Genomic DNA, 26,019 nt, shown 5'->3' on the forward strand with positions numbered 1-26,019 from the left:
GTCTTAGGGAAAAGGCTGTCTTTTGATTGATTGATTGTTTGGCCACGACACCCCATACAGGGACATACACTGAAAAATAATGCCTACTGTAGAACACAGTCAGGTTTTATACATGCCAAATATGGAGGAAAAGAAAAGCCCTCTCCTGACCAATATAGTCGCCATTCCAATCTGTTTTGTCCTATCATTGTGCTTATTGAACTGTGCCCTCCCATCCTATGTCATCCTGAGACATGTCCCAGACCAAGAGGAATATTCACTGTATTTATGATGTCTGTCAAAGGGATGATCTCTTGGGGTGAAGAGTGCCGAATGCATGTCAGATGACCTATTGTCCCTGAACTCCCCACTCAGAGCTGTCATTCATCCTGCCCAGGGCACAGTGTGGTCCCATCAAAGGAGCATCACAGCACCTGCTGAAAGACCCGGGCACTGCCTTGATAGGGACTCATGTAGAGTGAACCAAGACAACAAAAGCATTGTCAGGGTGAAATTTCTGGGAAAGCACAAAACCCTTGCCTGGTGCCTTAGACTTGTTGAGCCCTTTCATCATTGCAGAGGCCACTGGACAAGTTCCAGGCACATCCCAGACGCAAATGGTTGAAGGGATCATCACTGCAATCATATTTACTTTTGTCTAGAAGTTTAGACCCATCCTGCTGTTCTTTTCTAGTCAGAACTCTGAAAAAATCCCAAGCCACGGAGTCCTTCTTAGTACCTGGCTTCATTAGATCAGAGCCTACAGCATTTTGGACAAATAGGCAAATGTGGGATAGAGATTTTCAGCAGAAGGGCCTGGGAACAAAGAAGATACAGCAGGTGTGGAAGTTTCTGTTCTGGGGCTCAGGGTTGATAGGACATTGTGATGTCTCGGCTGCCATTTTCTGAGCCTTCTCTTCCTCCATATTTTCACCTCTTCTCCCCAAGCCTTTTGCAATCCAATTAAACTTGATTTAATCAAGCGAGCATTTGTTAAATGCCTGTCACATACCAAGCACTGTGCTGGGCACTGGAGATGCAGACTTCACTCAAGGAACTTACATTTTCCTTAAGGATACAACATGTACCCAGATTAGATAAACACAATTAAATACAATGTTAATTTCAGTGAGGCACTAACAACTGGGGAAATCAGAAAAGGTATTTTTAAAAGTGGCATTTGAGCTGACACTTAGCCCTGGGAGCTAAGGATTCCAACAGACAGATATGAGGAAATAAATCATTAATTAAAGGTTTGAGGGACAGCCAATGGAAAGGCACAGAGGTGGGAGATGGGTTCTTGTATAAATGGAAGAGCAAGAAGGCTGGTTTGGCTATAGAGTAGATATACAGGTGAAGTAATGTGGATTTGTCCTGAAAAGATATGCTAGAATTGAATTATGAAAAGCTGTAAATGTCAGAGTGGAGGTTGTATTTCCCTTATTCATTGTGCCTTTCCCTGCTTCCCTTATCAAAAGTTGATGTCAGAAAATGCTAATCACAAATTCTTACACCCACTAGGATTGTATGAATGTAACCCATTATATCCCAACTCACAGAAATATTTTCAATTTAACCCTCATGCCTCATCATTGAATAGAAAGTTTTAGCTCTTATTAAAAAGTTTTCACACATCATTCCAAAGGCAAGAAAAGTCTTTTTGGAGTAAGACCTAAGATATCATATTAAATAGGCAGATTGCCCTGCCTATGAGATAAAAGTGTCCCTTCTCTCTTCCACTCCCCCCCACCACTTTCAGTCAAAAGCATAAGAAGAAGGAAGGGGAGGAGGAAGAGAAGGAAGGCAGGAAGTCCAGAAGTTTTTATAGCAATATGTGCTAAGCACTTTACAATTACTTTCACAATTACTTATTGTTTATAATTATATTTATAATATATCCTCATTATAGCCATGGGAAGCAGATGCTGTTATAATACCATTTTACAGATGAGTAAACCGAGGCAAACAGAAGTAATTTGCCCAAGGTCAGGGCAAAGCTGGTAGGTATCTGAACCTGGATTTAAATTCAGGTCTTCCTCACTTCAGTCTGGCGCTCCACTCACCATAGCACTTCACTGCTTATACCCAAACTTAAAGAAATATTTTCAAGTTGCCTCTGCCCCATCATTGCATGTTAAATAATGAAAAGAACTCTGACCTGGGAGTCAGGAGACCAATAACAGCACTTTCCCTGTTATGGCCTCAGTTTGTTCATCTGTAGAATGAGGGTGTTAGACTAGATAATGTCTCTTTTAGCTTTAGCATTCTATGATTCTCTGATTTCAGAAAGGGCTATTTAACCCTTTGTCAATTAACCAAACAAATGTTTCTCTAGCAGGGAGTAACCATATCCTTTCCTGGACTTTTTGGGACGACATGGAATACATACATTGTTGTTGTTGTTCATTTGTTTCAGTCATGTCCAACTCTTTATGACCCTATTTGGAGTTTTCTTGGCAGAAATACTGCAGCAGTTTGCCATTTCCTTCTCCAGTTCACTTTATAAATGAGGAAACAAGCAGACAGTAATTAAGTAGCTTCCCCAGGGTTACATAGCTGGTATATTTCTAAAGCCAGATTTTGAACACAGGAATATGGCTTTTCCTGATTTCAGGCTCAGCATTATATCCACTATGCTTTCTACTGACTATCCCCCCATTACATACAGATATGTAAAATATATATATATATGTATGTATGTATGTATGTATGTGTAGACATATAGCTACATACGCATTTGTGTTATATAAATATATACGTCATACACTCATAGTTGGCTTCTTCTAGATCATGCATATGTGTTTGGTCCTTGGTATTTTGGAGAGAGGGAGGGAGGGAGGGAGGAAAGAAGGAAAGAAGGAAAGAAGGAAGGAAGGAAGGAAGGAAGGAAGGAAGGAAGGAAGGAAGGAAGGAAGGAAGGAAGGAAGGAAGGAAGGAAGAGAGGGAGAGAAGGAAAAGGAGAGAGAGACAGAGCTCATTGCATTGCCAATTGACCTGTTCTAGTTAGGCCCCCACTGGACCTATTCTACTCACAGAGTTTGTTGTTTGTCCTTGCTGATTCTGTAATTTGCAAGTGAATTGGATTTAAGGGGAAGGGGAAGCAGTGCAAAGTCACCAGCCTCACTTTTTCTGTAGGCAATCTGGAAAAAGGTAAAGGAACACATATAAAGAGAATGAGAAGGAATGTGAACAGGAAAATTCATTTCCAGGCAAAGCAACAGGTCCTAATTTATTAAGGTTTACTTATCTCTCTAGAGTAGTGCTAATTTGAGCTTTAGAAGATAAAAGGAAATTCAGTAGGAAGAGATGGACTGAGGACATAACAGTATTTGAATAGCATAAGTATGGACCCAGAGGAAGAGAACTAAAATTTGAGAATCATCTATAGAGATACAAATTAAAGCTGCAGAAACAGAGATCACCTCTTAAGCTAAGAAGAGAAAAGAGAAGGGGATGTTGGGGAATCTGAAAGGATGGAAAAATAGGAATCCAGGAAAATAAACAGTTAAAAAATAAGAGAACCAAGGGATCAGGAAGTGTTCTATATACTAGGGAGTAAGAATTTCCTATAATAGAAAGTAGTCCAACTGTGTTAACTACATAAGAGAAATCAAGGAACATGAGGACTGAATAAAAAACTTAGTGATTAGAAAGTCATTGATGACCTTTGATATGCCAGTTTCATGAAAGTAGTAGGTGTATTCTGCCACATGCTTTTGCACTGCAGTATATGCAAGGCAAGGTTGGGTAGAAGAGGAAACTAGAAAAATCTCAATATTGACTGATTCATTCCAGAGCTTACTCTCCTCCTGAAAATGTTATCAAACCAAGGGTCCAGTATTGGACCCACTGACCCAACCTTTTGCCTAAACCAGAAAAAAAATCACCTCAGAACCAAAGGAATCAAAATTTTTGAGGATCAATTAGTAATTTAATATATATCTATATGTATATGCATACCCACATATATGTACTGAGAGACTACTCTTTGCAAAGGACTATAATTGATATTAGAAATGATACAAAGAAGTATAAGACAGACTTCCTTCTCCCAAGGAGGTAATGGTGACTGATTGTTGTCCATCATCTGAAAAAGACCCCAATATGATATCACTATGTTGGAATCAAGACAATATGTCTGACTGTGGCTGATCAGACCAACACTAGCTTGGAAGACTCTACTACAAATCAGGAACAAATAGTCCATATTTACGTTTGAAATGGAGATGTCTCTAAATCTGAGCATTTTGCACATTCAGAAAGTGACTTTCTAATTGAAGAAATGACTATGTAGGCAAAGTACCTAACCATACAAGACAGCAAATCATAGATACTAGTTTTAAGTGTGAATGGGACTAGATTACCTGAAAAGTCCTATCTTATCTATGATTCTTTTAGTTCTGAGGTTTGTAGAAATAGAGGGAAGGCTTCTCATAGAAGATAAGACTGTGGTTAAATTTAATAGTATAGGTAGGACTTAGACAGATGGAGAAGAAAAAAGGAGGACATAATAAGGTGAGAATATATAACCCAACTAACCAGAGCAGAGAGTTTATATAAGGAAATAATGAGAATGAGGCTGGAGAGTTTCACCCCCACATTTTGGAGGACCTTGAATGCTGGTCTGTAGAGTTTGAACTGTATTCAGTAGCCAAAGGAGATTTGACAGGATAAAGTGCCATATAAGGGATTTCTGTATCAACAGAAATTATGAATGGAGAAAAATCTTCAGTATGAAGACCAATCACTTTATCTTATAATTTCAGTTCTACATATTTGAAATCACTTTTAAAATTCTTTTCTTCCTTTATTCTGTTCATTCATCCCTTCTCTCTTCCAAAGCAACTCTAAGAATATTCTATTATATATAAATAAATATATAATTGTGAGATATATACATATATACATATATTATATACAATATATATGTATATATTTCCTCCCTCTAGAAAATCTTGTCTATAAACAGAGCCTACAGGGTATCCACAGATGTGATTCTGAATAATTTAAAAGCTGGTTCCTTAAGAATGTAATTATGGTTGAGACTAAAGTATAATCATGAAATGCCTATGTATTCAACCCACGTAGGTATCAGGACAGAAAATCAACAAGCCTGCTGTTTGTGTATTGCTGTCGGTAATGTAAATATAAAAGAATGTGAAAGAATGGAAATATGAATACCAATGTATGAATGAGATTTCATTATCATCTGATCTGTAATGCACTACCTCCCTCCTCTATAGAAAACAGAGAGGACCTCTGAGTTATAAGATAATATGTGTTTCATGACAGAGCAGCTCCTGGAAGCTTATTCATGAGCCTTCATTATTATTTTGCCCAGTTACCTTTTTTGGTCCACAACAAGAAATAGGGTCTCCCTGGCACAGTGGATGGGGTGCTAGACTGGAATTAGGAGAATTAGGATTGAGTCTTAACTTTACTGTTAATTATGACTCCAGGCAAATATTTAACATCTCTAAGCCTTCCTTCAGGGCAAAGGCTGTCTTTTGCCTGTCTTTGCATTCTCTTTTCCTAGTGCTTAAAACTGTGCCTGTCACAAGGTAGGCACTCTGTTATTGCTTATTAACCGAATTATTGATCTCTGAAAAGAAAATAATGACAATTGTACTAACTTGCCTTATATTGCCTCTATTGTGACATCAAGTTGGATGGGAAGCTCGCTGAGTTAATATGTCTTTCAGTATTTATATCTTAGCTATCTAAGCATTAAAAATAGAGAAAAAGCTGGGCAAGGGTGAACAAGAGGAAAAGAGTAGGATGGATCACATTTATAAAATTATACAGTAGTTTGAAAGATCCCAGTCATACACTATGACCTCAGAAAGCTCAAAGTTGACCCAAAGCATAATGAAAAGACATGGAGCAAGTGTAATAATGTTCTCTCCTGTGTTAAAAGAAAAGGTGGTGGATATGTTGAATGACAGAATCTGGATTCTTAAGGGTCTTAAGAGTCTAGAATAATATGTCAAATCTAATAAAAATAAAATTTAATTAGGTTTAATTCAATAAATATTCATTAAGTATCTATTGTATCCAAAGTACTACCATAGCTACTAAGGATACCAAAACAAAAACTGGCCCCAAAGAGCAATTTCCCAACATACACAAATATATAAAGTATCAGGTGATTTGAGGATGGATCAAGTACTAACAACTAAGACCAGAGAAGGCTGCATGGAGGAGGTATTACTTAAGCTGAGACTTGAAGAAATCAAAGATTATGAGAGGGAGAAGGAAAGAGAAAATATATACTAGTCATGGGGAATGGAACAGATGAATGGATGAAGGTTCATACCTTCATATGGAGTTCAAGGATAGTTAGTAGTCCAGGTTGTCTAAGACATTGAGTGTGTGAAAAGGAATGGGTTGAAATAAGGCGGGAAAGGTAGAATGGAGTCAGATTGTAGAAGGCCTTAAAAATCATAGTGAGGAATTAATATTTCATCCTAGACACAGTGGGCAATAACTAAAGGTTTTTGAGAAAGAAGATGACATGATCAGACCTCTCCCCATGAATATTTGGTAGCTGTGTAGAGATTGAATTAAATTTGGGACAGACTGGAAATAATAAGGCCACTTAGGAGGTCATTACAATAGTTCAGATGAGAGGTAAAGATGCACAATTAGGGATATGACTTGGTAAGTGATAGAAAGGAATGGATGTAAAAAATATTGTAGAAGTACAGTCAAAAAGATTCAAAGGGAATTGAAGAAGAGGGATGAAAGTCAAGGTTGACTCCCAAATGGCAAACCTGAGTGACAGAAGAATAGTGGTGCCCTCAGTAAGAATAAGGATATTTGCAATAGGGTTTGGAGAGGGAGAGGGAATGAGTTTGGTTTCAAATGTGTTAAATGTGATATGTTTATAGGTGATTTAAAAAAGATTCAGCAAACAAGTGATGACCTAGGATTTCTGAAGTCTAGGAGAGATTATGTTAACTACATAGACCACTAAAAATAAATGTAGATTTAGATTTAATTTATCAGCAAGAGTAGGATAAAGGGGATATGTCTAAATAATAGTTTGGATAGGGAAACAAAGCATCAGGAGGACTATAAACTCAACATGAGTCAATAGTGTGCTGTGGTAAAGGCATAGTAATAATAGCTGCAGCAGCAGTAGCAGTAGTTAGTATTAATGATAATGTGAAAAAGTTCCTCTTAAACTACAGTAATAGAATCATTCCATCTAGAATGACAGAGTGATTTTTCCATTATATTCTGCCCTAGTCAGAATACATCTGGAGTCTTGTATTCTGTACCACATTTTATAAACTTAGCAGAAGGTGTTATCAGGATGTAATAGCATTTGATTTTTAAAGCATAAAATAAAGAGTAATCAAAGGCTTTTTGTCAAATGTAAAGCAACCGTAGGTACTACACTATCTCTTCTTAAGAATTAAATGTTGATCCCTTATTTGTTCTAAGTCCTGCTTAGTCTTTTTACAAGGGTTACATTGGACTTTGGTACATTTGGACCATTACTCTCTTCAAAGAAGAAAAAAATTAAATATCATATTGAACATACCGTGGACCTTCCCTATTGTAAACACTCGTGTGTGTGTGTGTGTGTGTGTGTGTGTGTGTGTATGTGTGTACATCCCTGGCCTAATATTAGATCAGCAAGTCCTTATTGACATCCAACCTTGTTCATGTTATCGATGAAGAAAATGAGACAGAGAGTGGTTAAGCTACCATAGACAGTAAGTAGTAGAGAATTCAAATCCAGTTCTGACTCCTTATCTATTTCTCCTTCTAGTACCCCATTCCCCTTTCTCCCTTTGATTGATAGGAATAATTATGAAGCATGCCTTGATACATTTAATGATCCAAGTTACCTAGGACACATTGGTTGCCCGAGATGAAGGCATTTCCCTTTAGCAGGCATTTGTCTCTGCATTCTCACTGTACCCAAATCTGATAATGGCTAATTGCATCAAATATTAGAGGGGGCTCACATTTAATTAAGGAATAGTCATTTGTCTGATGCAGACTGGAGGTCCCCATGGTCCTAAAAGCCAAAAGAAGAGCTGTTCAGGGAATATACCAATCTTTTCTTATTTCCTCAGCTTTGCTCCTGCCCTCTTTGGATGCAATTATGGGGACAAATAAAGTGGCTTAACTAAACTCCCCTGTGTGACAGCCCGCTCTCTGCTGATAAAACCAGTTGTGTGGGCAATCATTAAATGAGAAGCCTAATATTTAACTACATTTAATAGTCTGTTGCTTTTAGTGCTTCTTGTGAAGGGGAGGATTTCAATAGAGACGAGTCAACTATTCAAGGCCATGTTGAATAGCTAGTGAGCAATTATAACCCTGTGCGTACCCACGTAAAGTCAGATTTATGGAATGCTGTAATTGGTAGTGGGAATGTTTTGAAGACATGGCTGTATTCTCATTCACTCCAGGCCGACCTGACTTAATAAGGAACCTAAACAAAAGTATGCCTTCGGTGTAGAATTTTACCTTCAAGAACTACATTTAGTGTTTTTGTGTTGTATTCATTCCAAAAAGGCCTGCCAGCAACATAAAAATATATATTCATGAAAAATACACTTAAGTCAGGTCCTTATTAGGATTATTATAAACACCATGGGTATACCCCTGTTGTGCTTGTCATATCAAAACTTAGGCTAAGATTTTAGAGCTATCAAGAAAACTAAGAGATTGTAGGATCATAAATCTAGCACTAGAAGGAACCTCACAGGCAATATAGTCCAGGTCCTTCATGTTTTAATTTTAATTTTCGATTTTTTAATCTGACAAGCCCTACATTAACATTTTTACAAATGGATAATAGAATAGATATATGAAACTATGAATTTCTATCTTATACAGCTTGTGTTTAAGCATATGATAAATTCAACAGTTTTGAAGTCATCCTTCTTATTCATCTCCCTCTGAACTTCTTTTGTGAAACTAAGTACTAAAGTGATATTCATTTCTATGTTTTCTGTATCACTTTAAGTATTGTTTTAAATACAATACCTTTTAGTTTTTTAATTTTATTTTAATAGCTTTTTATTTTTCCAAATACATGCAAAGATAATTTTCAACGTTCACCTTTGCAAAACCTCATGTTTCAAATTTTTCTTCTTCCCATAGATAGCAAACAATCTAACATAGGTTATACATGTACAGTTTTTCTAAACATATTTCCATATTTGTCATGCTGCACAAGAAAATCAGCTTTATAATTTTTAATCCCACTCTTGTGACAAATAAACTTTGACACAAATCATATGTCAGCAATGTCTGAAAACACATGTCTTATTCTGCACTTCAAAAACATAACTTCTGTCAAAAGGTGAGTAACATCTTTCTAGAGTCATAGTTAGAATCAATTATCATAGTTCTTTCTTTCAAAGATGTTCTTCTTTACAATGTTGTTATCATGATATAAATTGTTCTCAAGTTCTGCTTACTTTACTCTGCTTCAGTTTGAATAATTCTTCCCTCATTTCTCTAAATTCCACTCTTTCATCATTTCTTACAACGTGATAGTTTATTAACATGCTATCATTTCTTCAGCCATTCCCCTAAAGTTTCTAGTTCTTTGTTATTACATGAAGTGTTGTTACTAATTTTTCTTCTTTCTTTTAATCCTTTGGGGGCACTGGGCTAATAATGGGTTCAAATCATAGCACTCAGGTTTAGTGATTTGGGAAGTATTGTACCAAATTGTTTTCTACTGTGACTGGACCAATCCATAGCTCCACCAACATTGCATTAATGTTCCTATCTTCCTGTTCTCCTATTTGGCCATCTTTGCAAGTTTAATGGGTGTGAAGTAAAACCAGAGTGTTTTAATTTGTATCTCTCTTGGCATTAGTGATGTGATGTGTTTTTGAAATAGATGTTGATTGCTTGTATTTCTTTCCTTGATTACCGTCTCTCCATATCCTTTTACTCTCTATTGAAAGAATTGTTCTTGTTCTTGTATATTTGAATCATTTCTTTGCAAATATTGGATAGCAGAGAAAATTGCTACAAAGATTTCTTTCTGAGTTAACTTTTCCTTCTGATTCTAACTATACTGATTTTGTTTGTGCAAAATCTTTTCAATTTTACATAATAGATATATCCATTTTCTTTCTTGTGATTCTTTTTAGTTCAAGAACTTCCCCTATTCATAGTTCTTCTCTGTCTTATCTGTGACATAGGCTGTTACAGATCCTGTATCCACGTGGCGTCTATTATGTATGTGATACGAAATGTTAGTCCTAATCTCTTTAGAGTGTTTTCCAGTTTTCTCAGCAGAGTTTGGTGGTTCTTATTTTGGGGTTTTTTTATTTGCTTCCTCTTTTTGGGTCATATACTCCAGGAGTTGGTTTCTTTGGATTTATAGAACATTGTGTTTATTTTCTTTTGATGTTGTATACCTTAGCTGTTCTACTTTTTTTCTTTTGGTCAGTTAGTCATATCATTCTTCATGATCCTATTTGGGGTTTTCTTGATCTTGGAATAGTTTACCATTTTCTTCTCTAGTTTATTTTTCAGATGAGGGAACTGAGTCAAACAGCATTAAATAACTTACCCAGGGTCTCACAGTTAGTAAGAGTCTGAAGCTAGATTTGAACTCAGGTCCTCCTGACTCCAGAGCTGGCATTATATCCATTGTGCCACATAGACTTCCATTTTTAATCAATATCAAATAATTTTATAGATGTTCTTTTCATCAATAAGGAAGCTGAGACCCAGAGAGGCCAGTAATTTGCCCCAATGTTACACAGATAATATCAAAGATAAGTTTTGAAACCTGATCCTCTAAAGATAGAGACAGAACTTCTTCCACCATCATCAAATCCATGACCCTCTTTTTAGAAATGAAGAAACTCAATGTTAGAGATGTTAGATAATTGGTGACAGAGTATGGAGTTCATTCAAGGTGCTCTAACTCCCAGGCCAGAGGACTTTCCACTTCATTATGTAAAACTAGCCAATCAACAACAAAAAAAAAAAAAAAAAAAATTTAAAGAAACTAGCCAATCCTAACTCTTCCACTAACCAACATTGTAACTTTGATGGAATAGCCACTCCTCTGAGCCTCTATTTTCTCATGTAAAGGTAAGAAAGTCCATTCCATCTTGAAAAGTCTGGGAACATTAACTGATAGAAGTGAGACTAGGTACAGGCTTCTTTGTTAAGCAGAGATTTGGTGGGGGTTTTGGTGCAATATTTGTCACTTGTATAAAATCATCCTGTAATGAATATCAGCAAAGTCTTTGGTCTAAAGCTCTTTCCTGTTTCCAAAAGAACAGTGTTTTGCTGATTTGGATTATTTAATTTATTACAGTGACAACAAATGGTTCCTCCAGTTCATGTTAATAGTCATATCTTGTATTAAGTGGGTGTCCTGTTTGAGATTTTTACCTATTGTGAGATCTGATCTATAAATTGGAGGAGGGGAATGTTGGAAGGGGGCAAAATACTAGGATTTCATCAGTATAGGAAGACCCCATAAGGGATTTCTCTGATGCAGACGAACTGGTACCTTTCTAGCAATAATTTTAAACTGTTGCCTGGCACTTCGAGGCTGAATGACTTAAGTGAAAGACTTATACTTTCATTATGGTCCTTCTGACTCAGAGGCTGGCTATTTAACCTCTGTAGCGTATTTTTTTGCCATAGGAAGCAGACAGAACATTATTAGCCTGTGGGTTAGGAGACCCAAACCCTGGCTCTAACTCTCTGGCAAGCCTTAAGAAAACCATCCTTTCATTTGGTGCCTATGATATTTTCATCAAAAAGGCTGCCATCCGGCCTTTTATTAAGGACTTCTCAGTGTTTGGCATTGTGGTAGAGAGCTGGAACAAAGCCTGGTACAGAAATACAAAGAGAGAGAGACAGAGAAAAGCTCAAAATGATCCAGAAGCAGTCTTTGAGGCACCATCCATTCATTCTTCAAGCCAGTCAGACCTGATGGTACCTTGTATTTTTTTAGAGCACATTGCATGTTTTCTAAACTCTTTGGCCACCATTGTCTCAGTTGACAATCACAACCCTGTAAGGAAAATTAATTTGGTATTATTATTCTTACTTTAAAACTCAGACTTGTGAAGGTGTAAGGGACTAGTTCAAGGTCACAAAAGGGATTCAGCACAGAAGCCAAAATTAGAATCTCCTGACTTAAATTTTCTGATTTTCACAACATCGTGGTGGTTGTGCCACTGAAGATGAGCATTTGTTATCTTTACAAAGAATATGAACCAAAAAATCTTTTCCTTACAAACTTTTTAAAATGTTCTTGAACTTGAAATACTCCAAAATTTTGACATGAATATAAAATAGGCAAGAACCCTTGGTCCGATAAAGACAAGCTCATGGCTGGCTAGAGGATAGGGCCTGAAAGTCATGTGCCTGCCCCAGAATAACCATAGATAGTGGAGGACAAAAGCTGGCTCTGGCATTAAAATGGTCTTCTGAGTACTACCAGGTTTAGCCATGTTTTCACTTCTTGCCATAGCTATTAAGATGAAGGAAACCCTAATTAACTGGCTGGTTTTGAGCAAGTCAACCTCTCTGTAACTCATTTTTCCTAATCTTAAGGGGAGAGACTTAGGCTAGATTTACTTCAAAGGTCCTTTGGAGCACTACCTCTCTGAGAGTCAGCAAGCTATTCAGACTGACCAAACAAAGTATTGAGAACAACATTCTCTCTGAAAGAGAACTTGAAACAAAATGAATGCCAATTTTGGGCGACTAGAGGGGGTGCCATGGATAGAATATTGGGTCTATAATGAGAAAGACCCAAGTTCAAATGTGACTTCAGACACTTATTAGCTGTGTGACCCTGGAAAAGTCTCCTAATTGCTCTAAGTCTCAGTTTCCTCACCTATAAAATAGGAATAATAAGAGCAATTACCTCCCATGATTGTGGTAAAAATCAAATGAGATAATATTTGTAAAAAGTGCTTAGCATAATGCCTGGTACATAATAGGTAATTAATAAAAGTTTATTCTTTCTATTCCTTCCCTTCCTTCCCTATCATTGATTATGAAATGACTGGAAAATTATTACATATGAATATAAGATGTTGTTGTACAATGAGAAAAATTGTGAGGGAATCAGAAATAAGAGGAGATTATATAAACCAATTCAGAGTGAAATAAATAAACCCACACACATACATATTATATACATATATGTATGTCTAATGATTACAGTAAAGAAAATTTAAAAATCACTAAAAAGAAATTCAGTTCTCAGTAAAGAGAAAACAGATGTTCCTGATAACAGATTATGAAATATACCTTATAGGAGAGAAGTAAGGAATTATGAGAAAAGAGAGTTACATATGCTGTAAAATATAGTCCTTGTACCCTATTTTTTCTCAGTTGTTATGAAAGACTTATTCTGGATAGGGAAGGCGATCCCTTACCTCAACAATAAATGTAATTTTTTAAAGGAATTAATAACATATTCTATTTAAAAGCAAGAGGAAATCCACCCCTAGCAGAAAGGAACAACTTTGCATTCTGATGCCTTAGTATCAGGAAAGCAAAAGTATTACTGGTTCCAGAGGCTAGGAACAGAGTAAGAGAGACAGAACATGAGATTTAAAAGAACAAAATGAAGAGGGGAGAAAGACAAATGCAAATAAATTCAGAGATGGTCAGAAAGGCAAACATGCCAACAGGGATATATATATATATATATTCTCAAAGACATAAATAGGAGACAGACCCTACAGACAGAACATGGATTAATCCTATTATGAAACCTCTAGGTGATGCCCTAGTGCACAGAGCCCCAGGAACATTCATCTTCCTAAATTCAGATCTGGTCTCAGACACTTACTAGCTGTGTTACTTGGACAAGTTGCTTAATCCTATTTGCTTCGGTTCCTCATCTGTAATATGAGCTGGAGAAGGAAATGAAACCACTCCAATATCTTTGGCCAAGAAAACTCCCTCCAAAAAGAACTCAACTAGAGAGAAAAAGACCCAAGTTCAAATGTGATCTCAGACACTTACTGGTTATGTGATCCTGGAAAAGTCTCCTAATTTCTCTGTCTCGGTTTTCTCACCTGTAAAATAGGGATAAGAACAATTACCTCTCAATGTTATTGTAAAAATCAAATGCAAAATAAACTGTCAAAACACAACTGAACAAGAAAATGGGTGAATCACTGAGAATGCCAATAAAAGTGAGATAATCCTTACTTTCAAAGAGTTTATATTCTAATGGGTGTGGGGAAATGGTGAGAAAGTAAAAATGTACAGAGAGCAAATTGAGCTTGATGTGATGACAACATAGCCAAAGAAGCCTTCTTTGAGAGATGGACTTCATTTTATTCAAATGATTCCATTGGTCATTTGATAACCATTTTGAGTTGTTTTTGTTCCTCTTTGTAGCACCAGCCATTGTTAATTTTTTTTTAAATAGTTTACCCGTCATGGGAATGCCATCTCCTCCTGTTTGCCCCAGCAAGTACTGTCTTGTTGACAAATGTATTAATTTGGAGAAGGCATGGTTTGCATAGACTTCCTAGTGGTCTGAGGGCCATGCTGCTGGGTTTCCTACAGCATGTATATGCATGATTTGGGACTATTTCTATGGTTTGGGCATGGAGGAAAAAGTAGCTTAGGTCAATACTTATTGGTGCTTCATCAATGGCACTATTAATCTTGCCACTATCTGCTGAGAGTTTTCTTTGCAGAGACAGATGAGATAAATGGTTCATGATTTTTTGTTTGGTTTCGGTTTAATTTTGCCATTAAGGTCACCAGAGTGTTACAGAATGGCTTGCATTTATATAGGCCTTTAAGGTTTTCAAAGTGCTCTACAAGTATGATTTTATTGGTCCCCTGCCACAACCCTATGAGGTAGATGCTATCATTATCCACATTTTACAGATGAGGAAACTGAGGCAGAGAAAGTCCAGATGACTCACCTAGGGTCACACAGCTAATAAGTGTCTGAGGTAGAATTTGAACCTTCCTGATGACCTAGCTATCTCTAAGATCTAGGGCAGGAAAGGACTTTAGAAATTATGTAGTCATCTTATTACAGATAAAGAAACAAGGAAAGTATCTTGCCCAAAGTTACATTATTTGTTAATAAACTACCCAGCATCTGAAACCTGCTTCTCTGACTTGTATTCCTCATGGAGAAGATGTTGGAGTATCTTGAGATCTGTGAGACCTCAGAATGGATGAGGTAAAGAAGCTCTCAAGATCCTTTTCCATGTCTTTTTTTTTGGGGGGGGGAAGGGGATTGGCTGAACTATAAAAAGAAGAGAGAGGGAGAGGTGGGGGTGGGGGAGAAATAGGTAGAGGGGGAGGGGGAAGAAAGGGAGAGAGGGAGGGAGACAGAGACATAGAGGCAGAGAATATGTGTGTCTGTGCATGCAGACCTATGCATGCATATATGTACATATGTTTTCTTCAACTGAATTATATTCCCAGAAGCAGATGAAGCAACCTTTCCTATTTGTTAAGTGCCCTTATGAATTGTTCCAATATATTCAATCACATATGTGAGATGGAATTGAAGGGTGAAAAGGACAAAAAAAAAAAGAAGAAGAAGAGTATAACACAATTCACCATTTCTGGAGGGTGGCAGTTGGCAAGAAGTGAACTGGGATAGACTGTGTCTTAAAGCAGATTCAGCAGCCTGTCCACAGCTCTGCGAAGTGTGAATGAGCCAGACTAAAATATAACTGAGAAATATCAGACAAAATAAATAGAAACATAATCAGACCGAGATAATATTAATATGTGGTTTTCTAAATCAAAATGTACCCACCTATATCCTCATTGAAGTTTAGTAGTCCCCATTTCTATTGAAATCTTATAACACAAGAGTCAGGAGCCTTCACCTTTTATATCAGTTGTTACAAAGATGGAGAAAGATATCTTTAAGAGGCATAACACTAGACTCTGATATTTTTGGGGACCTTTAATATATTAATAAAGTCCTCAAAGGCAATGTCATGGAAATGGGAAATATTGTGTAAATAGGACAGGGACCCAGAAATAGAAAAGATCTTAGCAATAATCTTTTCTAGTTTTTTCATTTGCTAGTTGAGGAAGGTAAAAGAGACACTTGGTCTGGCTGCAATCTCTTAACAAATACAGATAAAGCTGGAACTAGACTCTGTCTCTCAACTCCCAGAGCAGATCTCATTCTGCTCTATTAAAGCTGTAATGGAAAGAAAATTCTCCATTTAATGCAGAGGTGAAATGGACTGGCTGTGAGGTGGCACAGACTAGTACACTGAAGCTGGAGCTGAGAAATCCAGTGTTGGATGCTTTCTAGCTGTGTGACCCAGGACACCTTATTTAACCTTTGTCTCAATTTCTTCAACATTAAAAAAATGAGGATAATAATAGCACCTGCATCCTAGAATGGTTGTCAGGGTCAAATGAAATAATATTTTTAAAGTATTTAATATAGTGATAAATGCAATTGATAAATGGTCAAAGGATATGAACAGACAATTTTCGGATGGAGAAATGGAAATTATTTCTAGCCATATGAAAAGATGCTCCAAGTCATTATTAATCAGAAATGTAAATTAAGACAACTCTGAGATACCGCTAAATACCTCTCAGATTGGCTAGGATGACAGGAAAAGATAATGCTGAATGTTGGAGGGGATATGGGAAAACTGGGACACTGATACATTGTTGGTGGAGTTGTGAATGCATCCAACCATTCTGGAGAGCAATTTGGAACTATGCTCAAAAAGTTATCAAACTGTACATACCCTTTGATCCAGCAGTGTTACTAATGGGCTTATATCCCAAAGAGATACTAAAGAAGAGAAAGGGACCTGTATGTTTGTAGCCGCCCTTTTTGTAGTGGCAAGAAACTGGAAATTGAATGGATGCCCATCAATTGGAGAATGGCTGAATAAGTTGTGGTTTATGAATGTTATGGAATATTATTGTCCTGTAAGAAATGACCAGCAGATGAATACAGAAAGGCTTGGAGAGACTTACATGAACTGATGCTGAGTGAAATGAGCAGAACCAGGAGGTCATTATACACTTCAACAACAATACTATATGATGATCAATTCTGATGGATGTGGCTCTCTTCAACAATGAGATAAACCAAATAAGTTCCATTTGTTCAATAATGAAGAGAACCAGCTACACCCAGCGAAAGAACTATGGGAAATAAGTGTGAACCACAACATAGGATTTCCAATCCCTCTGTTTTTGTCTGCTTGCATTTTTTATTTCCTTCACAGGTTATTTTTACCTTATTTCTAAGTCCGATTTTTCTTGTGCAGCAAAAATATGTATACATATACTTTAATATGTTTAACATGTATGGAACTGCCTGCTATCTAGGGGAGATGGTGGGGGGAAGGAGGGGAAAAGTTGGAACAGAAGATTTTGCAAGGGTCAATGTTAAAAAATTACCCATGCATATATCTTGTAAATAAAAAGCTATAATAAAAAAAAGGGAAGTCCCAACTTCAATCCCAACTGAAATCCCAACTAAAATTTCACCTTCTGTAGGAAGTCTTTCCTGATTCACTTCAATCCTAGAGCTTCCCTTTCTTGATTATTTCCAATGTTTCTTGTATGTCTTTTCTTTGTTGGTAGTTGTTTGCATATTGTCTCATTAAACAATTATCCCTTGAGAATATATATATATATATATATATATATATTGATAAATATTTGTTTCCTTCCTTCCAACTACTTAGTATGATTGCCCATTTCCTGGGTGAGACTTAAAATGTAAACAGCATCCCAGAAAGAGGGATCTCCTCCAACTTAAACTCATTCATAGAAAAATATACATTGTTGACATCAGTTCTTTGTATGCAGAAATTTACATCTTCTTGGGAAACACAAATATATATAATTAAATATGAAATAATTTGGTCATGGGAAAGGCAGGCATTATCTATTAGGTAGATCAAAAAAGGTCACTAATGGGAAGTAAGATTTGAGCTAGAGAGAACATTTTAGGCCAAGGAACAGCCTCCATCAGGAGATAGAATATCCTATAAAAAGAACAGAAAGTAGGCAACTTAGTTTATACCATATAATACTTGGAGTGGGGGAAGGATAATGTGCAAATAACCTGAAATGTAGATTGGATTCAATTTGTGAAAGGCTTTAAATTTCAGATATGTTTGAATTCTGTCCTTGAGGAAATAGGGAGTCAAGGGAGGTTTTTGAGGAGAGTAACAGGATAAAACATGTACTATTTTATGCAGTTACATGAAGAAGTGGATAAGGGTTAATTAGATACATGTACGGTAAACCTAAGGCAAAGGTTGGAGGAGCCATTGACGTAGGAAATACTACCAGATGACTAACTGAATTTTTTTACTCTTCAATCCATCATACTGCTATAATATAGACATGAGTACCATTATCTCCTCTGGTTTTACACACTTCGAAATAACAATAAGGATCTGTGGGTGACCTCAGTGAGCTATATATCAGTTTCATGGATGAAAATCATTTCTTTCTAAAACTTTCCTATCATAATGTGAAGTTTAACTTTCTGGGGACTTCATGCAGGCAGGAATAATTCCCCACGTGTGCTCATGTGGTGATTGTGTTGCTTTTTGAGAGAATGCTTGTCAGAGGATGATTTAATGGCTCTTGCATTGCCTATGATGGATGATGCACTCTTTAAAGCATTCCTGAAACTCAGCTGTTTCAAACTGATTTGACAAATGGGCAAGCTGCTTGCCTTGGTATATTTTCATTTGATTTTTTTTCTTCCCAGTTAAAATGTGAACAAGTACCCACCAACCTAAAAGAAGAAGTGGGATTCTTTGAGCATCTTTTTAATTAGAGATATAAGTACAATAGTTAACAGATCAGTCCAATTGCAGAAATGGGCAGGGGAAGATTTAGGGTGATTGGTTTTAAGAACATATTTAACATTGGCCAGTGTTAAAAGATAGTGGAATTATTTCAGGTATTGCTAAAAACAATTGGAATGCCTGAGACTTTTTAGGGCCCCCCTTTTAAGATAAGGCTTGAGTCAGACTAGGATAAAACAAACTGCCTCATCCCAGTCCACTTCAAGCCTTACTCTTAAGGCGCTAAAATGGACAAAAGCAAGAAATGGATAAGTAAAACCCATGAGGTATCAAATAACTTTTCAGGATATCTTTTAGTTGAATTGAGGAATTTAAATGAATTTTTCCTGGGAAAAATTGATATTCCAGTCTTCTCCAAATTTGTGATGGTCGTTACCCTTAGTAAGTGTATTTAATGGACATGAGAAGCATGTTTAGCTTTTCTGATAGTCGTATGACTAAGTAAACAGAGGTAATGTAGTCTGGTAGAAAATCACTTGATTGGGAATCAAAAGATCTGGGTGTGAATGCTGAATCTGTTCCTTAACCTCTCTGGACCTCTCTAATACATCTTTAAAATGAAATGATTGCATTAAATGACCTTATAATTCTAAATCTATGATCCTCTAAGTGAAAAATGGGCTCCTTATAAGAAACAGTTTCAGTGTGATTCTAGCTATCATTATTTCCTCTCTTTTTCAGAAATCTTCGAGCTGGAAGTAAATGCCCATGTACAGAAGACTATTAGTGACCGGCAGATGCCTAAAATTGAATACAGAAGTATCGAGATCGAAGATTACAGTAAGTGTTGGGTTTTCTTTTTTTCTCATTTTTCATTACTATTCCTGCTCTGAAATGATTCAGCTGTCAGTAGAAGTCTAATGACTTATATGGAAGAATACTATATTATCCCAATAATGATAGTCTCTGCTCTCCACACAGCTGGAAATGAGTTCTTGGGGGAGGGGGGCGTTCTGGAGCCAAGAAGAGATTCTGGGAGGCACAAAAAAGAATTCTACTGACTGTATCAATTGATAAGTATTTATTGAACATTCAAGACCTGTCCAGAATGATGCTAGACACTACAAGGCATAAAAGAGAAACATGAGACCCCTCTCTTCCATAAGTTTACCATCTCATTGAGATAAGACTAATACTCTTTCCTCCCTATGACATTCATACACTGTTCCAATCTCTCTAACTGCTTCTTCAATAGCCTCTGTTACTCTTCTCATCCTCCATACTTGGATAGACCCCAACATTCTGTCCTTGGCTTTTCTTCATCTCTATCTAAATTTTCTTCCTTGAAGATAAAATCTTCCAGCTTCAGCTATTACTCCTAAGAAGACATTTCCCAATACCTCATTCTAAACTTGACTTCTCTATTGGATTCTAGTTCAGCATCTCCAGCGGTCTAGTGGGCATTTTTGTTTAGTTATCCCTCCATCACCTGCACTTCAGCACAGACAAGACTTCATTCAATGCTTTTCACCACACTCCAGGCCCCTCTCTGAATTATTTCTGTGAATGGATCATAGATTTAGAACCAAAAAAGAGCTTGGTTGATACAAACACACACACACACACACACACACACACACACACACACACACACACACACACACACACACACACACACACACCAACAAATTCGACTTAATAAACAATTCAATTAAACATCTATTAAGTATCTACTAGCCACAAGGTATAATATGAGATACAAAAGATAACAAAAGCAAAAACATTATAGCCATCATTAACCACAATTGGATGTTGCCAATAATGAGAACTCCATTATCTTTCCCATACTGAGTCTATGAACAACGGGTAAAAAGAAAGAAAAACATGGTTTTCTAAGATGATGTTTGGCTGGCTCCTCTTACTAAAATGGCTGAGCTATGTTTTGAAAGAAAGAAAGAGCAAAAAACAAATGAGATATCTTTGTGGCATGGCAGTACAGTTCCAAGGAATCTGGCTATTTTTCATTCTGATTCAATGTATTCTGGGGTTCTCACAAACCAGGTTCATTCTTAGAGCAGTTTTAAAAAGTCAATCTCTGGCTCATATAGCCCTCACCAAAACTTTGCTCTGACATAGTTATTGAATATAGCTCATCTCTGGATCTTCAGAAATATGGATAAGTGGGTCCTCAGATCCATACAAACACTCAATGAAACAAATGTATTTATCACATATGAGACAGATTTTGTCAGCCAACAGAAAAGAGACTCTCATAAATAATCATAATTCTTTGTCTAAGATCATTTTTTAAAAACAAAATCCTAATGTCCTCTAATTTGGCACTACTCTTTGTTTAATACTGTCCTCATAAAGGAACCAGATCTAAGATTGCAACAATACCTTAGCAGTCAAGTGAATCCCTTTTCCCCAGAGGGAAATATATGGTGGGACTTAGATCCCTTCAGAAGGGAACCATGCTTGGAGTAGCTACACAGACAACATGCGGGCATTCTTGTGAGACCCTCTCTCACCTTACAGAAACCATCTGAGAACCTGGACTATCCCAGGGTGGTCCACCTTTGCAGCTCCTGGTCAACCCTTTCATTTAGATCTGTACTATTCAAATGAACTCAATGATCATATAATTGTTACAGTAGAACTTATGTCTGTGATTAATAGTTTTTGGAGGAGAGGGAACCCACCTTATCTACCAGCTGTATTCTAGGAAGTTCTCTGTAAGGGAGGCAGAAGGGGAAAGAATGAGATGCACAATCCTCAATGAAGATTCCCTAATCTAGACCAGAATAAAAGGAGCTCCCCCAACTGAGCAGGAGCCAATTAATTCATTTTGAGGCAGTCCCTATCAATGAAATTTATTTTTCAGGAGGCACTACAGGGGACTTTCAACCAACCAACTCACCTTGGAGGCAGCTCCAGTCACTGAGACTTAGCCAGATGTCTTTAATCTTCTCTACAAGATGTCAGTGGGCATGTTCATACCCTCCATAGGGAGATCTTTACAACCCAAACAGAGGTTCACCTACTTATAATCTCATCAAGTTGATTGGGGAACTCCTCTGATCAACCTCTAACACTAAAAATGTTTTATTTAGTACTGCAAAGCCCTGTACCCGGAATTAAGGATACAAAACACAGAAAACAAAACTGGGTGACTTTCCCCATGTGTTTTATCATTTATGTCCCTTGCATTGTATGTGTCCATGGAGCAAATATTGCATGTTGAGCTGGATAGTAAATTCCTTGAGGTTCTTGGTATAACATATATCAAAGGGCTACGCAGTAATAGCTCTGTCACAGGATAAGTGACATATAAGTCCTTGATATCACCTTTTAGTCTTTCCTTCCTCTTTTGTGCATAGCTACATCAGAGAACAGGAGACCCTGACAGTTAAATGATCAGTGGTCAGAGGCAATAGCAACATATCAATTAATCTATTCCCCACTAAAGCCTCCTGCTGAAGACTGGCTATTTGGCCATTGCAACTGGGATATAGTTATTCCTATGATTGTTAGATACTCTTTGATACCTGACAAAAAAGAATTCTACAATGGAGAGTCACGTGAGCTGAAAAGAAGTGATAGTAATGTAAATATTTATAAAGGGCCTGAGGGAGAGCTTAAAGGATCACTTAGCTGGGCATCCTTTGGTTAGAGATATAACTGCCTGAATTTATATGACAGCTCAGTGGAATCATTGCCTCAAATACAGGAAGAGGGGTTATATTCAAAACTAGGAAAACTTTCTATTAGATTGTCAGGAGAACCTTAAGCCATACAAACTAAGCAGTCCTTTGAGGAGTGAGAGAAGAATAAGTCTTGACCTCAAAGTTCCTGTCATTCCTATTTCAGCAATAAGTTGATCATTATTAATGATCATAATCAGATCCAAAATAGTAGTTCCCCTTATTAGTTCCTCTTTGTTTTGAATAATGGATTATCATTAAAGCAAAACAAGAATTTACCAGCTATTTGGGCATACAGAGTACTTCAGAGATTGTCTATGGGTTGAAGTTCCCCATTACTATCATTGCCATAATAGGACTAGCCAGCTTTTAAATGTTTCATGAGCTATTCCTGTATTTCCCTATTACAGCCAAGAAACAGCCTTTTTGTTTGTCAGGAACCCCCTTGACAGTCTGACAAAACCCATGGACCCCTTCTCATGATAATGTTAAAAGAATGAAACAAAATATATAAGATTACAAAAGATACTTATTATATTGAAATAAAGTTATCAAAATATTTTTATTCATTTTGAACTTAAATACATGGACAAAAAAAAGACCATTTCCATGTATACAGTACAAAGGATTCACTATCAAAATATTTTTTTTAATAAGCTCATGTTTCCTAAGTTATAGACACCTATACTACAGTATCTCTTCAGTTATTTTTCATTCATCTTCAACCAAATTGTTTTTCACCTTATTCCCTACAGTTTTGAGATTTAAGGTAACCAACAGGCCTAAATCTGTCAGTGAATTAGGGGATGTCTACCCCAAGCATGTAAAGACTTGTCCAAGTAGAATGGGTGGATGAGAACAGTTTGTTACAACAGCCATGAAGGCAGCTAATGCAGGTTCTGTGGAGTGCTTAGAGCTTGTTACATATCAAAGATGCCAGTGTCACCCACTGCATCCCAGGCCATCATCAAGCACTTGTCTTGACACTGACCTTTGATATCTCTGAAAGAAAAAGAGAAGTTGATGACTCTGTATAACCTTGCCTCACTTAAATCCAATTTATATGCAAATAAAAATACCACCCCATAATATCATTGGTCCTCTATGAAAATGTATTTATGTGTATGTGTGTGTGTGTATATAGACATATATACACATATACATATATGTGTGTATACAATAGACACATGCATATATGGACACATATATACATGTATATATACATATTTTATATATATATATATTCATATCTTAAAGGCACTCCTTGCCTTAAATGCTCTCTTCTCTTCTATCCATCCTTTAAAAGCTACTTAATATCCCTCCTCCATAATATTTTCACCAATCTATAATGATCCCTCATTCCTCTGAACACCCATGGCCTCTGTGATATTTACTAATTATCTGGTACTTAACCTATACTACATTGTGTTGTCATATATATTCTTAGTAATGTTCTTCATCTTAAAATAGAGTATAAGTCCTTTAAATATTGTCCTTTCTATGCCATTCAGCCTTTGAATAAGCACATATTTGACACTTATTGTATACTGGCACTGTGCTAAGTTCTGAGAATACAAAGAAAGGCAAAAATCAGCACCTGCCTTAAAGAACTCATAAGCTAATGAGGGGAGAAAACTTGCAAACAACTATGTATATAGTTATATAAATAAAATTTATATAATAAGTTATATAAAGGACAAATGGGAAATAATCAACAGAAGGAAGGCAGAATTCAATAGCACAGTGCTTTGCATATAACCAATGCTTGTTTTTGGTGTGATAAAGACTTGCAAAAATAGAATTTCACTTCCTAAAGTTTGTGGACTCTTGATATTTTAGAAAAATTTTCCTAACAAGCTGAAAAACAAAAAGGATTTTCATGTTTATCCTCAGTTACTCAATAGATTCAACTAATAAAGAACCGGGAAGACTAGATGACTCAGTGCTGGTCCTGGAATCAGGAAGACTTCTATTCAAATCTGGCCTTAGCTAACTTACTGTGGCAACTGAACAATAACTAATGAAGAACTACATTCACCAATCATTCCAGTTAATAATGAGATTATATACTGATTTATTTAGGAATTAGGTCCTGAAAACTGGCAGTGGTTACTGTATTAGGCATTTTCAGTGGATTCTCTGATCTCTCATAGAGAGCAGGACATTCATCTGGAATATTTATATATTAACACATTCATGGAATCAAATAATAATATTTTAAGGTGAAAGTAGCTGTCCTGGGCAGAGACAGGATTAAAACCCCATTGTCCTGATTCACAATCATGTGCTCTCTACTACTCTATATTGCCTTTCCCAATTAACTTCCCATTTCTTTGCCATAAATAAATATGAGAGAGAGAGAGAGAGAGAGAGAGAGAGAGAGAGAGAGAGAGAGAGAGAGAGAGAAACAATGAAGAGAAATCCTTTTTCTTTCCCACAGGAAATATAGGCCTCCTTTTCCTGTCATCATCTACCAAGAATCATTTATAATCCAGTTGAGAATTTCTTAAGATCTTTAAATCTCACAGCATATTAAACAGCTTATTCTAGAGTCGTGATGACCCTGAAGAGTAGGAGGGAAATCGCTGCCCAAAGATCACCTGACTTTAGTATTTTAAGAATAAAAGTGACCATCTATCTGCACATGTAAAATTCACATGTAGAATCAGTCTGCCAGGAAGAAGCAGCCAGATGATGGATGAAAAAAAGGTATTCTTTAAGGATGCTAAGACCCCACCCATGGTCAAAAACATTTGAGCAGTATCAACCACAATGACTTCGGTGTTCATTTACCTGAAACCTAATTTCACTCCAAAAATTGAATATCTGTCCCAATCTATTCTAGTATTCTGGGGGTTTAAAAGAGGTTTTCACAATAGAGTTAAACCAGTTATCAGAAAATAAAAGTGGTGTCTTTTGCGCCACACAAGCAAAGGTCCAGGAGGACCAAGAAAAGGGAGAGCACAGGGCAGGAGGAATCGGAGGCAAAGGATCTATTTGTGCTTCGGTCGCCAAGGATAGGAATTGGAGAGGCTGTATGGAACTTGAAGCACTTGGTGTGATCTCACCTAGGTCCCAACTTCTCTTCCTAATAGAAGTGTGGGCCACCAGAGTCTTTCGGTTTCTTTTCATGACAAAGTAACTCAACCACATAGACCATTGGTTTTATATGGCAAGGTTTAGGGGTGACCCCCCCATATTGGTTTTTGCTCAGGTATGTCTAATTGGTTTTTCCATCTGTGATATGATGCTCAGAAAGACACTGTTCAGCAAGGACTCAGCTGTACAGGAATAATGAGTCATTAAAGAGTACAGAAAAAAAAAAAAAAAAAAAGAATAATGATAAAATAAAAACATGGTGAAAGTGACCTTAAAGGTTTCAAAGGGTTCCCCTGACCTCCCCCCTCCCCAAAAAAATTAGTTTTTCTTGTTTTATTGTGTTGGATTATACAAAGCTCTGATCAGATAAAGAGAAAGTCTTAAGGAACCCTCTTCTGGAATCTAAAGCTATTTTTCTGGCCACTGGGCCCAGTTTCCAAGGTCTGCCCTTCGGCTTATCAGTAGCA

At 36.8% G+C, this 26,019-nt stretch overlaps 1 protein-coding gene across 5 annotated transcripts in view; it reads left to right on the forward strand.

Moving 5' to 3' along the window:
- The window catches only part of DPP6 (dipeptidyl peptidase like 6), a 1,318,691-nt gene that overhangs the window by 1,260,695 nt on the left and 31,977 nt on the right, over positions 1-26,019 (forward strand). For all 5 annotated transcript variants that reach the window (XM_031941254.1, XM_031941257.1, XM_031941253.1 and 2 more), the window contains exon 18: positions 19,491-19,589. In XM_031941254.1, the coding sequence (XP_031797114.1) occupies positions 19,491-19,589 (99 nt within the window). The remainder of the gene's footprint in view (positions 1-19,490; positions 19,590-26,019) is intronic.

Source organism: Sarcophilus harrisii, chromosome 5 (assembly GCF_902635505.1).
Source record: "Sarcophilus harrisii chromosome 5, mSarHar1.11, whole genome shotgun sequence".
NCBI lineage: Eukaryota > Metazoa > Chordata > Mammalia > Dasyuromorphia > Dasyuridae > Sarcophilus > Sarcophilus harrisii.